The sequence below is a fragment of the Pelobates fuscus genome, chromosome 12, assembly GCF_036172605.1.
Source record: "Pelobates fuscus isolate aPelFus1 chromosome 12, aPelFus1.pri, whole genome shotgun sequence".
Classification (NCBI taxonomy): domain Eukaryota; kingdom Metazoa; phylum Chordata; class Amphibia; order Anura; family Pelobatidae; genus Pelobates; species Pelobates fuscus.
The window spans coordinates 34,907,642-34,921,616 of record NC_086328.1 but is presented as its reverse complement, the minus strand read 5'-3'; the positions used below and the strand labels follow the sequence as shown (position 1 = coordinate 34,921,616).

Below are 13,975 nucleotides of genomic sequence, written 5' to 3'. Positions count from 1 at the left end.
TTTTATTATGTGATTAAAATATTCCATCTCACTATGAACCGTTCTTTCCATACCCCTCTCTGGTTTCTATTGTTTGTCTTCTACGACATTGTGTGTTTTTTTACAGCATCTAACGTAGATGCCTGTGTTTTGTTTGTACTGCATGTGGTGCCGTCACTGATATCTTCTGTAGTGGCAACTGACTGTACATCAGGTTGAGCAATATAAGATAGGCTACTGCTGTGACGTTGCATTGCCTCCTTTTTGTCTTGGCCTTTCCTGGTTAATGAAGTGATATCAGATTTGAATGTATTTTAAAATCGCTCACAACCGGTTGTTCTTCATATATCGTCTGAAAAACAAAACTGTTCGCAGCATAGTTCTACAAACTGTTGGTTACTGTTTCCAGTTATGAGTGATCGGTCTTCTGTTAATAAAGATATTGCTTTCTTGATCAAATGTTTTACATTGTAATATTTTTATTTACCGGTACCTCAATGTTTTCTTTATGCCTTGTGCTGGCCCGTCTCTTCTCCTTCGTTTTACCTGTGGAGAGCTGAAATGATAGCTACAGTCATCGAAGCTGTTTTTTTTTAAACTTAAATTCAGTGGCTTGATTCTACAGAAAGTTCAGACCCTGTCCAAAAGCCCTTATGTCCGGTTAATCTGATTAGAGTGAGTAAGAAGACTAGCCTCACCCTGCTGTGGTTCCTCGTATACCAGATAACCCATTAGCACTTTTAAAACCAAAAACCTTGTAGTTCTGGAAGTTCTGTTAATATTACTTTGTACTTTAATTGCTTGCTGTTATATATCTCAAATACCTCATTGTAAAGCACTTCAGAATGTCAGATGTAAAATAAATATTCTGATAAACAGGTTCTGCTTTATACATAATCCTGGAATCTCTTAAGACATACCTGTGTGTAATGGATCCCTTGCCAATTTCCAATAACGTCTTTGCCCATGTGATCACATGTATTATGTTACTCCCCTGTTATGCTATTATCTTATTATTAAATGTTTCTCTTTTGTTAGTCTTAAAAAAAAACAAAAAAAAACAGCAAAACATAATTTTTAAAAGATCTATGCAATGTTCTGGATTTATACAACATACGGTATTTTCTGGAGTGCTTGTTGCAATATTACAAGTCTATGTAGATGTAGTGTCAGTAACTCTAATCCAACCAGAATATCGAATTAATCCACAATCAGTTAGTATTAGATTACATTACCACGTGGCAATATGTAAAAAAATCAAAAAATAAACTATCCTGGAAACCTAGTGACTTTGTGTCCTAACGTACAGTCTAGAATTTTCACAGTTGCTGTGAAGCAAATATAAATATTCATCTGCTAACTTGCATAAATCAATCCAAACACTGCTTGAATTTCGCAGTGTTAAAGGGATGCGCTTAGCATTTTAGCCAGTACAGCTCTGTGTAGTGGTTGTGTTGCTAATAGTCTCTAGGCTCACTCCCACAGTTCTTAGTCACATTGTTTGGGAGCAAATTATTGATGATGTAGACTGCCCCCTACTCAACTGCATTGAAACTAACACATCTTCATTAAACTGAAATTAACCAGGTATAAATTCAGAATTATCAGTGTGGCAAAGAGCAGCTTTTCAGTTCCTCGTCTGATGAATTTTCGATGCCTGAACATAGATGCAGAGAGTAGGCCACTATGCAGGGGATGTTTCTACCCGCCAAAGGGGTTGGTTTCTAAGAGAGTGCCCAGCCTGGCCCCTTCATCAGACCGTGCAAGGAACGTAGATGAAGTGCTCTGTCCCTGGTTTTAGTGCCCAGTCCCCTACTGCATTTTGAAATCTGTCTGCAGACTTTAAAAATGCGAGACACATCCCCAGGGCCTAATTTTGATGGGACAGTACCCCAAAATGCAGAAATGTTCCAGCAAATTCGGGGCTCTTGGCACCTATGCAGTTATTTTATAAAGTAAAAAACAATACTACTGGTATAAATAATAATTGATTTTAATGTAAAAGTGGGGTTTATTGAGGAAAGGATAGTCACTATAAACTCCATAGTACAAGGTTAATAGTTTACCTTACTGGTATGGCGAGATCTGACTTGAAGATAGCGGTCTTAGGCTCAACACTAAAGAAGGGAAACAAATGAATAACTACCGCAGTAGAACATATTTACATTTGTAATCGAATAAATAAATGTCATATAGATTGAACAGTTCTCAAAAACAAACCATGAACTTTACTTTTTTTTTTTCCATACCACTGAACTCATGTTAGATTGTCTTAGTTATGATACCTGAAGTCAGATAATGACTTGTTTTGTGTAGCTACATGGCAAGTCTTTGGGGTTTTTATGCATGAATCTACCCAGCTCTTCATTTGCAAATAAGAGACTCATGCAGTTTCACATAACAGTCTGTCAAATCCTGCCTCACACCTCATCTACCACCAATAATATCTTTATATATGTCATTGTTTTATTTCCTCTTGTTATGGAAGCGTGTTTGTAAAAAAATGTACAATGTTCTAAACATGTAACTAATCTTGTATTCAGACAGTCATTAGTTTTTATTAAAGGTACATTATAGGCACCCAGATCACTTCAGCTCATTGAAGTGGCCTGGGCAGGGCCGGACTGGGGATACAAAGCAGCCCTGGAAAAAAAAAATCTATGCCAGCCCCATAAGTCATTGCACCATATATTGTTGCATGTCATATGTAAGGCTAGGTCTTGCCACCCTAGATGAGTGAATATATATATATATATATATATATATATATATATATATATATATATATATATATATATATATATTGCTTTTTCCAATATAAAATATTGGTCCTTTCAGAGTAAATTTTTTAATTATACAGTAAGCTTACTCACATGCAGACACAGACAATCTCACTGACACAAGCTGATTGATACACAGCCTCATAGACAAACAATCTCACTGATATACATAAGGTCACTGACATAAAAACACAAGCTCACTCAGTAGCAGGCACACACACACACACACACACACACAAGCAAGCCCACTCACTAGCAGGCGCGCACACACACACAGCTTAATGTATTGGCTCTGGTGTCTATAGCCTGTCCCTGCAAGCTTTTCAATGTAAACACTGACTCTTTAGAGAAAAGGCAGTGTTTACATTGCTTCCTAGTGACAGACACTCAGACGGTCACTAGAGGTGTTTCCGTGTCAGTGCGGATTGGCTGAGATCATCAAGCTTGATGATCTCAGCCATAGAGGCAGGGCCAGTCGAGGGGAAACCAGCACGACGTGGGGGGAAAAAAAGGTGAGTAAAAACACACATATATACACACATACCATGACAGACACACACCATGACACAGACAGACTGTGACACTGACTGACACACACACACCGTGACACAGACAGAAACACACACACCGTGACACAGACAGAAACACAGACACACCGTGACAGACAGACATACCATGACACAGACAGACACACACACACCATGACAGACACACACACACACACATACCATGACAGACACACACCTTAAAAAAGACACACACACATACCATAACAGACAACAAATGAATAACTACCGCAGTAGAACATATTTACATTTGTAATCGAATAAATAAATGTCATATAGATTGAACAGTTCTCAAAAACAAACCATGAACTTTACTTTTTTTTTTTCCATACCACTGAACTCATGTTAGATTGTCTTAGTTATGATACCTGAAGTCAGATAATGACTTGTTTTGTGTAGCTACATGGCAAGTCTTTGGGGTTTTTATGCATGAATCTACCCAGCTCTTCATTTGCAAATAAGAGACTCATGCAGTTTCACATAACAGTCTGTCAAATCCTGCCTCACACCTCATCTACCACCAATAATATCTTTATATATGTCATTGTTTTATTTCCTCTTGTTATGGAAGCGTGTTTGTAAAAAAATGTACAATGTTCTAAACATGTAACTAATCTTGTATTCAGACAGTCATTAGTTTTTATTAAAGGTACATTATAGGCACCCAGATCACTTCAGCTCATTGAAGTGGCCTGGGCAGGGCCGGACTGGGGATACAAAGCAGCCCTGGAAAAAAAAATCTATGCCAGCCCCATAAGTCATTGCACCATATATTGTTGCATGTCATATGTAAGGCTAGGTCTTGCCACCCTAGATGAGTGAATATATATATATATATATATATATATATATATATATATATATATATTGCTTTTTCCAATATAAAATATTGGTCCTTTCAGAGTAAATTTTTTAATTATACAGTAAGCTTACTCACATGCAGACACAGACAATCTCACTGACACAAGCTGATTGATACACAGCCTCATAGACAAACAATCTCACTGATATACATAAGGTCACTGACATAAAAACACAAGCTCACTCAGTAGCAGGCACACACACACACACACACAAGCAAGCCCACTCACTAGCAGGCGCGCACACACACACAGCTTAATGTATTGGCTCTGGTGTCTATAGCCTGTCCCTGCAAGCTTTTCAATGTAAACACTGACTCTTTAGAGAAAAGGCAGTGTTTACATTGCTTCCTAGTGACAGACACTCAGACGGTCACTAGAGGTGTTTCCGTGTCAGTGCGGATTGGCTGAGATCATCAAGCTTGATGATCTCAGCCATAGAGGCAGGGCCAGTCGAGGGGAAACCAGCACGACGTGGGGGGAAAAAAAGGTGAGTAAAAACACACATATATACACACATACCATGACAGACACACACCATGACACAGACAGACTGTGACACTGACTGACACACACACACCGTGACACAGACAGAAACACACACACCGTGACACAGACAGAAACACAGACACACCGTGACAGACAGACATACCATGACACAGACAGACACACACACACCATGACAGACACACACACACACACATACCATGACAGACACACACCTTAAAAAAGACACACACACATACCATAACAGACAGACCGTGACACAGACACACACACACCATGACACAGACATACACACACACCATGACACACACACCACAACACACACACACCACGACACAGAGAGACCGTGACACACACACACACACTGTGATACAGACAGACACACACACACCATGACAGAGACAGACCGTGACACAGACAGACACACATTACATGACACACACACACACAATGACACAGACACACATTGCATGACAGACAGACACACACACCATGACAGAGACACACACACACACACCATGACACAGACACACATTGCATGACACAGACACACACACAGACACACACACGCTGCATGACACAGACAGAGACACACACACACACCATGACACAGACACACACACACAATGACACAGACACACATTGCATGACACAGACAGACACACCATGACTCACACATTATTGCTACCTGTGGGGTCCAGTGAGCGACCGGCCAAGGGATTGTGCAGGCGGGCGGCATGCTGATTGCAGGGATTGTGCAGGCAGGCGCCGGGCGGCATGCTGATTGCAGGGATTGTGCAAGGCGGGCGGCTGGTGGCGCGAATAGGGAGCTGTTCTGTCTCTGCTCCCTGGCGCGCCGCTTAATGAGACTGGGGCCAGAATATGACGTCATATTCCGGCCCCGGTCTCATTAAGCGGCGCTCTGGGGCGGGAGAGCAGAGACAGAACAGCCAGCTCCCCCTGCGGCCGCCAAAAGAGCTCACTCTGCGGCCGCAGGTCAGCCAGCTGCCTGCCCGGCCCCAGATGCCGACGGCCCACCAGGAAATTTCCCGGTATCCCGGTGGGCCAGTCCGGCCCTTTGCCTGGGTGCAATATCCTATGTTCCTTAACCCTACAGTGGTTATTATTGCATCTTTAATACCTTCTATATTGTATCCACATTGTTATATGTCTGTATTTGTAGAATACACATTCTTTTAAATTCTGAATTTGCAGTTGTTAAAGGGACACTATAATCACTCCTAAATGACAGAGAATTGAGCGGTGAAACATCAGAGGCATGATCTATACACAATAACTGTTTCATTAAGCTAAAGTTGTTTTGGATATCTGTCTTAAAGGCACACTATAGGCACCCAGACCACTTCAGCTCATTGAGCTGGTCTGCTTTTAGTGTCCCAGTCCCACTTAGTCCTGCAATGCAAAACATTGCAGTTTTTAAGAAACTGCAATGACTACCTTGCAGGAATAAGAAAGCCTCTAGTGGCTGTCAATCAGAGTGTTCTCTCTGCATCATTAAAGGGACTCTGAGTCCCTTAAATGATACTGGACTCTCTCCCTCTCTGCGTGAATATCCTCGCGCATGCACATTCGGTCCCCCAATCAGATTACATCGGTGTTGTAATCGGGTGAGTAAATAAAAGGTTTTTAACCCTTTATGTGCCAGGGGAGAGCGCAAAGGAGGAGGGGGACCAGAGGGTACTATAGTATTAGGATTACAACTTTGTGTTCCTTACACTAAAATCCCTTTAAGCAGTTGAAAGGCTCCAGGATAAGTATGACAGAGGGAACAAACTTACAGTTGTTGATACTGGAAACAATCAACCCAGGATAATAATGTCTCAACAGGCATGAACGATTACACACACAACCAATTGCTATATGAATGAAATTGTTAAATGACTGCTATCAAGATAGAGATAACTGCTCTACCTATCACTGTCCGTCAGCCCCACCTAGGAGCAATAGCTAAAAGCCTTGAGGGTGAATTTTAAAGGGAATTTCCAACATGAATAGATAAGTGAGCTTTGCTTGGTTGCCGATGAATGCCATCAATACGCCTACTCCTACGAGTTCCTGTGATCTCTCCGTGATCTGAAAGGGTCCTGCGTGACCCAATTGGCACAGCGTTATATCTGCCGTATTGATATTGGTTTGGTATTGGCGAGGCCTACCCTCCTGTATTAAGACAAATGTGGAGCAACAAGCACAACTGTGGCATAATATGTACCGGGGCATGCATAACTGAACTCGTAGGCAACTACTATTCATTTTCATTTTATTTATTTTAATTTTATTTCAAGATCAGAGACAACATGGGTTTACTTCCGGGAGATCATGCCAAACTAATCTAATTAATTTTTTTGATTGGGTAACTAAAATAATAGATCAGGGTGGTGCAGTAGACATTGCTTACCTAGATTTCAGTAAGGCTTTTGACACTGTTGCACATAGAAGGCTTATCAATAAACTGCAATCTTTACGTTTGGATTCCAATATTGTTGAATGGGTAAGGCAGTGGCTGAGTGACAGGCAACAGTATATTTGAAGCTTGGGCTAGTCACCAGTGGGGTACCTCAGGGATCTATACTTGGACCCATTCTCTTTAATATTTTTATTAGTGATATTGCAGAAGGACTTGATGGTAAGGTATGTCTTCCTGCTGATGATACTAAAATTTGCAACAGGGTTGATGTTCCAGGAGGGATAAGCCAGATGGCAAATGATTTAGGTAAACTAGATGGTCAGAGTTGTAGCAACTGGCATTTAATGTGGATAAATGCAAGATAATGCATCTTGGACATAAAAACCCAAGGGCAGAGTACAGAATATTTGATAGTCCTAACCTCAACATCTGAGGAAAGGGATTTAGGGGTGATTATTTCTGATGACTTAAAGGTAGGCAGACAATGTAATAGAGCAGCAGGAAATGCTGGCAGAATGCTTGGTTGTATAGGGAGAGGTATTAGCAGTAGAAAGAGGGAAGTGCTCATGCCATTGTACAGATCACTGGTGAGACCTCACTTGGAGTACTGTACACAGCACTGGAGACCCTATCTTCAGAAGGATATTGATACCTTAGAGAGAGTTCAAAGAAGGGCTACTAAACTGGTTCATGGATTGCAGGATAAAACTTACCAGGAAAGGTTAAAGGATCTTAACATGTATAGCTTGGAGGAAAGACTAGACCGGGGGGATATGATAGAAACATTTAAATACATAAAGGGAATCAACACAGTAAAGGAGGAGACTATATTTAAAAGCAGGAGAATAACCACAACAAGATCACATAGCCTTAAATTAGAGGAATAAAGGTTTAAAAATATCAGAAAGTATTACTTTACTGAGAGGGTAGTGGATGCATGGAATAGCCTTCCAGCTGAAGTGGTAGAGGTTAACACAGTGAGGGAGTTTAAGCATGCCTGGGATAGACATAAGGCTATCCAGGAAATGTGAATAAACAGTACTGGTATACCTAATGTAATGCCCAGGGGAGAGGGAGTCCGACTAGCAGTAGGTCGCTCAAAAACTGGAAAATAGGGATTCACTAAAACCTATACATAAATGAAACACTCTGCTATAGTATGCAGAAACCAGGAGCTAACCTATGATGTTGGCTGAGTATGGTAGAAGGTACAAGTATAGAGATTGCAGGTATATAAATGCGTACTGTGCCTTTAAGATATATATATATGAATTCATCAGGACTGAGTTCCAGCATACTGAGCGTTTACCAGCAGAGAACCGCATTCGCACAGGACCTTTGGCGCATTTGCTGAGTGGAGCCGTTTACAGAGCACGTCCCCTGGAGAGAGATTCTTATCGGGACGCACACAGAGAAGCCCGCCGTCCTCACCGGCAGCAGGATTTCCAAAGCTCATCGGCCGAAGTCAATCCACATCAATCCCAGCCAAATCCAAGGGTTTCTGCACTTTTCTGAGCCTCATTAGACTGGTAACCACTGTATGAACTGTTCCTGAATTATATTTTTATATATTTTTATCTTTTTACCAATAAACTGGTTTATGTTATTTACATCCAGTTTGTACCATTGCTTTCTATATCCAGTGATACATTTCTCGTACCACCCTAGCATCCAGTTCCTTATACTGTATTGCTACTATACTTTTAAACATTTGAATCGCATCTTTGAAATATACAAAGTATAATATTTGGAGCGGATATCAACTACCCTATTTTATATTAGGGATAGAGATATCTGCACTGCACACATCATCGGCTGCATTTTTTACTATTTACCTATTTTTATTTATTTTTATTTTTATTTTATTTTATTTTCTATTTTTTATTTTATTTTTATTTATTTATATTTACTTTTTATTTCTATTTTTATTTTTTATTTTATTGTATTTTAGTGCTTTTATTTATCATTATATATTTTTTTTCTTCATCTCTCTCTCTCCATTTTTTTCATCTCTCTCTCTTTGTTTTTTTCTGTGGCTTATTGGATTCATCCTTTGTTTTTACCACTATTCTTCATCTTTTCCCTCCGTTTTTTTATTATTATATTTTTTTCTTGCTAATAGACCTGCCACGCATATTATATGGTTTCCTTAAAGGCACAGCACACATTTCTTATATCTTAAAGGCACAGTACGCATTTATATACCTGCAATCTCTATACTTGTACCTTCTACCATACTCAGCCAACATCATAGGTTAGCTCCTGGTTTCTGCATACTATAGCAGAGTGTTTCATAAGGCTATCCAGACTTAAGATAAGGCCAGGGACTAATTAAAAGTATTTTGAAATATTGGGCAGACTAGATGGGCTGAATGGTTCTTATCTTATCTTCTATGCTATATGTTTGCATATCTAATTTTCACATGCTTTATACTTAATAGTCAAACCTCATACGCTGCGACAGAGGTTTTTTACCATACACGCCCGTTGACTCCCTGTATAAATGGTGCATGATGACAAAGTTTTTTTTTTTTTTTTTACAATAAATAAATAAATGAGCGCTGTGTTGTATAATCACCTCCAAAAATCAATGCTCCATCCTAAGAATAACAAGCATCCCGATGATCTTTACGCAGTAGGCTTAAGACTCTAGTTCTATACCTCAGTTGTCTCACAGCTCTGAGGTGGCCCAACAAAATAGGAAGCTGTTCCCAATCCCAGCTTCCACAACCACTGACTCCCACCAAAAATCTTAATTACCATGTGAAAATAAAGTACATACATGAAAAAATAACAAGCAAAAACCCGATGTGCATTTGGGTTCTACATAACATCTCCCTCAAGGATAAATGTGGCATTTAAAATATCCAAAGTTTATAAAGTGGTCCCAAACCCTACCCCTTTTCACTAAGATAACCGGGTGTAAGATCCACCTTACTTCTGAAATGGACCAACCAGTAATTGAGTAACACCCTTTGGGCAGACTGTAACGACAAGGGGGTGAGGCATCTGTACACGTCCCACCTGCGTTTGTGCAATCCAAACAGGTGGAGCCATCAGTCGCCCGTAAAAAAATCAAGCGATACACTGTGTACCATTATACCAAAACCACGAAAGCATAATGAAGAGGACTTTGTACCATATTATAATCCTTTTTTGGATCCATATGTGTGATACACATAATGACTTCTCACAACAACATTGCCTCACTTGTTGGTAATTTTTATAAAGATAATGTAATTTATAGAATCTGTATTCTATTTATTGATATCATCCATGTTTTGCTCTTTATATTATGCCTCCCATGAGCATAATATTTTAGGACTAATATATACTCCTGTGAAGGACTACTAATATTATGTGGACGTTCTTCTTTTCCAACACACTGTCAACAATTAAGATGGCGGACGGGACTATTAGAAAGGAAATAGATGTGCAATTTGCCAACTGCTCCCACACATTACTCCAACCCCACAGCATGGAAGATGCTGGGACTGATCGTAAAGTTCTTCATACCACGTCATTTCTGTTATGGGAGGCGGACTGACGGAAAGAAGTTCGGCGACTCCTATCCCGAAAGTGATGTCACACGCAAGTTCCGTAGTGCGTGATGACATTGCTATTAAGGGATAGATCGCCAACAGCCGATACTCTACACTCCCCCTCCTAGGAGCGCTTGTGATTGGATGTATCACGAACACCAATCACCAATCAGCCGATCTTTTCAAGCAATTTAAAACCGGAACCAGCAGCATCAACATCACCAATTGAAAAAGCGGAGTTTAATCGGCGAAACGCGTTTTAGGCTCCACACCACCAGTACTACTTTGTATGTATTTATATTGTTTTTATCTTGACTATAATAAATGTTAACTATACTTCATATATAGTCTGGTGGATCATCTTAGCTGCTGGAAAGAAGGATAGTGTCCCCCTAAATTGACACATCTGTCTACATATTTAGAGCCAAGTCAGAGGCTCTAAACAAGGTGAGAAGCAACCTGTATTTCTAAATTTCTCAATTATACTGAGGATTTCTACACCAGGGTTAGCTTTGCTTCCCTGTTCTCTCCCACTTTTATCTCCATTATTGAGGTTATCGCCTAATATGGACGCATAGGGTGTGTGTCACCTTAAGTACACAACAGCGGATGCGATTAGAGCCGGTCCTTAATAGGCTCTAAACCACGTGAACGATTCCAATAAAGAATTATCCTCACCACTTGTTCACAACTGTACTATACTTTATTTTATTTAATTTGTCCCCTTTAGAGACTTTCTACCACCCCACATCCCTTAACCATATAGACTGTAAGCTCGTTTTAGCAGGGTCCTCTTCAACCTATTGTTCCTGTAAGTTTTCTTGTAATTGTCCTATTTATAGTTACATCCCCCCTCTCATCATATTGTAAAGCGCTACGGAATCTGTTGGCGCTATATAAATGGCAATTATAATAATAATAATAATAATAACAACACTTAGGGGTAAGTGTTAATTTATTTAGCTCTACACACTTCTCACCACTTATCATTAGTTTGTAAAATAGTGTCTGCTTCTAATTAACATATAATGTTTCGCAGGGTTGGGCCTTTTGGATCCTATTATAACACTGTAAAGCTCGGCCGATTAAGCTGGCACAATGTCAATGTCCATATTATTCATAACTAAGACTTACCACATGCTGGAGAATGTGCTATTTCAGAAAGGAACTGTCCAAGGTCCCAGTGCTAGGGAATACTGTGAAAGCGACAATCTCACTTACTTACTTTTCCTGTGTCAAACAATCTGGAAGGTGGGGAGCTTGTCTCCTAATCCTCTGCCAATAATACATTTTCGCTCTGTCTGCTTTTACTTTGCTTTGACTGGGAATGTTGCGTTTGTCTGCTTTTGAAGCTTCAACTACAAATCTGATTATGAACACATTCCTTATAAAGTATAAGAAAGTCAACCTATTACTTTGAAACATCATAAATTTGCTGATTGGCTCATCCAGACTGTCCAGACTGTCACCGGAACTGAAAAATTAAACCTTGAAACCATGTGAAGCATGGATGGGTGTTTAAAAATGTTTGAGAACGAGGGCAGAGTCTGACCACCGAGCCGTGCAGACGCATCTGACACGAGCTCCGGCCCGACGGGTGGAAACCGGACCAAAAGCAGCGGCTCTCAAGCCCGAAATCGCTCGAGGGTGCGCCACCCACGTCGGGCTTGAGTGCCGCTGCTTTTGGTCTGAGCACAACGAAACCACTCCGGTGCATGCCGAAGCCGGGATCACGGAATTCCAAATGCAGCCTGCTGGGGCCGAAGCGGGGGGAAGACGGCCGCTCCCCTCGGCACACAAGCCCACAAGCGATCTCATCACTGCCTACCTTTCATCCTCCGCTTGACCGGTGGGGGATATCCCGGTCCCCTCTGGCCACACAGAACAGCAAGGAAAGCGAGCAACACAGCTACAAGACATGGCGGGGCAGCAGATCCACAAGGTACAACCAAAATGGCCGCCTAGATCTACAAAGCGGAGCACCCGCTCTAAAGCACACATGTCCCCTATGGCAGTGTTTGACCAGCTATGCCTCATGAAATCCCTGCTAAGCCGAGGGGCAACCCACCGACAAGCTGACCTAACTTTTTTGTCAACCTCTTATTATTGAGGTAGTTGCACAGCATACATGTGAGCAATCACAGACCTATACAAGTAACAATAGCCATCAACAAGTAACAAGCGATTAAGGCTACAAAGAAGTCATACCTAATTTTTCTATTATTTTTATATAATAAGTAAGCAGTAAAAGAAAAGAACGAGTGGTCATGAGATATCCGAGCAGTAACTAACGGAAATAAAACAAATACACAATGTAGTATGGGTTCGCTGCTCTGTCTAGTCTTGGACACGATAAGATGACTGCATAGTGAAAGTTCCGATCACATTCTCTGCTTCATAGTGAATTCTTTTAAAGAGTAACTTGATTTGTCAGCTATATCCCTGAACTGCAATATAACATAAAAGCCTGAACTTTGGGTTCCAGACTTAATGATAATAGGTGCTGTGGCTAGATACAGCAACTCAAACTTTGAAAAAAACACTTCTGAATTATGCCTAAGAATGTGGATGGTGTCCCAGGCATGCAAAGTAGAAGGTTGTGCTTAGACTGGAGGCTTATGTGGGAGCCCAAGTGCCTGCCGGGAAGAGGTAGCTTCAGCCGCAGCATGGAGCAGCCTTTAGTGACAGTGGGGGATCTTGGCATTGACCATCATTATTCTAAACATGCTTCCCGTAGTTGGTGGGTCACAGGGCCGATAGTCCTTTTACATTGTAGAGTTTTCCTGGTTAAGTTCTGGAAAAAGGTGAGTAGATCCATTCTTAATATTATGGCTGACTAGGATGACTGTATTTGGTGCAGGTTTTCTCTAATGCCCGTCACATCTTGTTTTACATCTAAGATATCCTCTTCAAAGGCCTGCTGTCGAGCAGTCACAACCTGTACATTAGCCTTAACTAATTCTAGATCACCAGTGAACATCTGCCTGAGGTCATGCAGTAGATTTTGCATGTCATGATTCGTTGCAAGTGCCTGCTAACACAGTTTGGGAGGTCGCGGGCACCTGGGTTTCCATGTAATCCTCTGGAGTCAAGTATGTGCATGAGGAACCAGCTTTGGGGGGTGCAGGAACATGGAAGAGCTATCACATAAGTCTTTGCTCACCCCTGCCTGCATCTTTGGGATCTCCATCTCATGGTGGAGGTATTGTGTGCCTTGGGCTGTGCGTCCGTTTGAGCAGAAACTGGGGTCTGAAGGTGCAGCCGCAGTAGACCCAGGATTTACAGCGAGTCTTCCTTCCCGACTGGGGGAATAAAA

The 13,975-nt window shown here is 41.0% G+C and overlaps 1 protein-coding gene and 1 long non-coding RNA gene across 3 annotated transcripts in view; one reads left to right on the top strand and one right to left on the bottom strand.

Moving 5' to 3' along the window:
- LOC134578777 (uncharacterized) overlaps positions 1–13,975 on the top strand; it is a 495,152-nt gene that overhangs the window by 211,135 nt on the left and 270,042 nt on the right. The gene's annotated exons all lie outside the window — the stretch shown is intronic.
- Positions 1–13,975, bottom strand: part of NLRC5 (NLR family CARD domain containing 5) — a 140,481-nt gene that overhangs the window by 88,061 nt on the left and 38,445 nt on the right. For both annotated transcript variants that reach the window (XM_063437813.1, XM_063437814.1), the window contains exons 9-10: positions 2,046–2,096; positions 473–535 (exon numbers count right to left, since the gene is read on the bottom strand). In XM_063437813.1, coding sequence (XP_063293883.1) covers positions 473–535; positions 2,046–2,096 — 114 coding nt within the window. The remainder of the gene's footprint in view (positions 1–472; positions 536–2,045; positions 2,097–13,975) is intronic.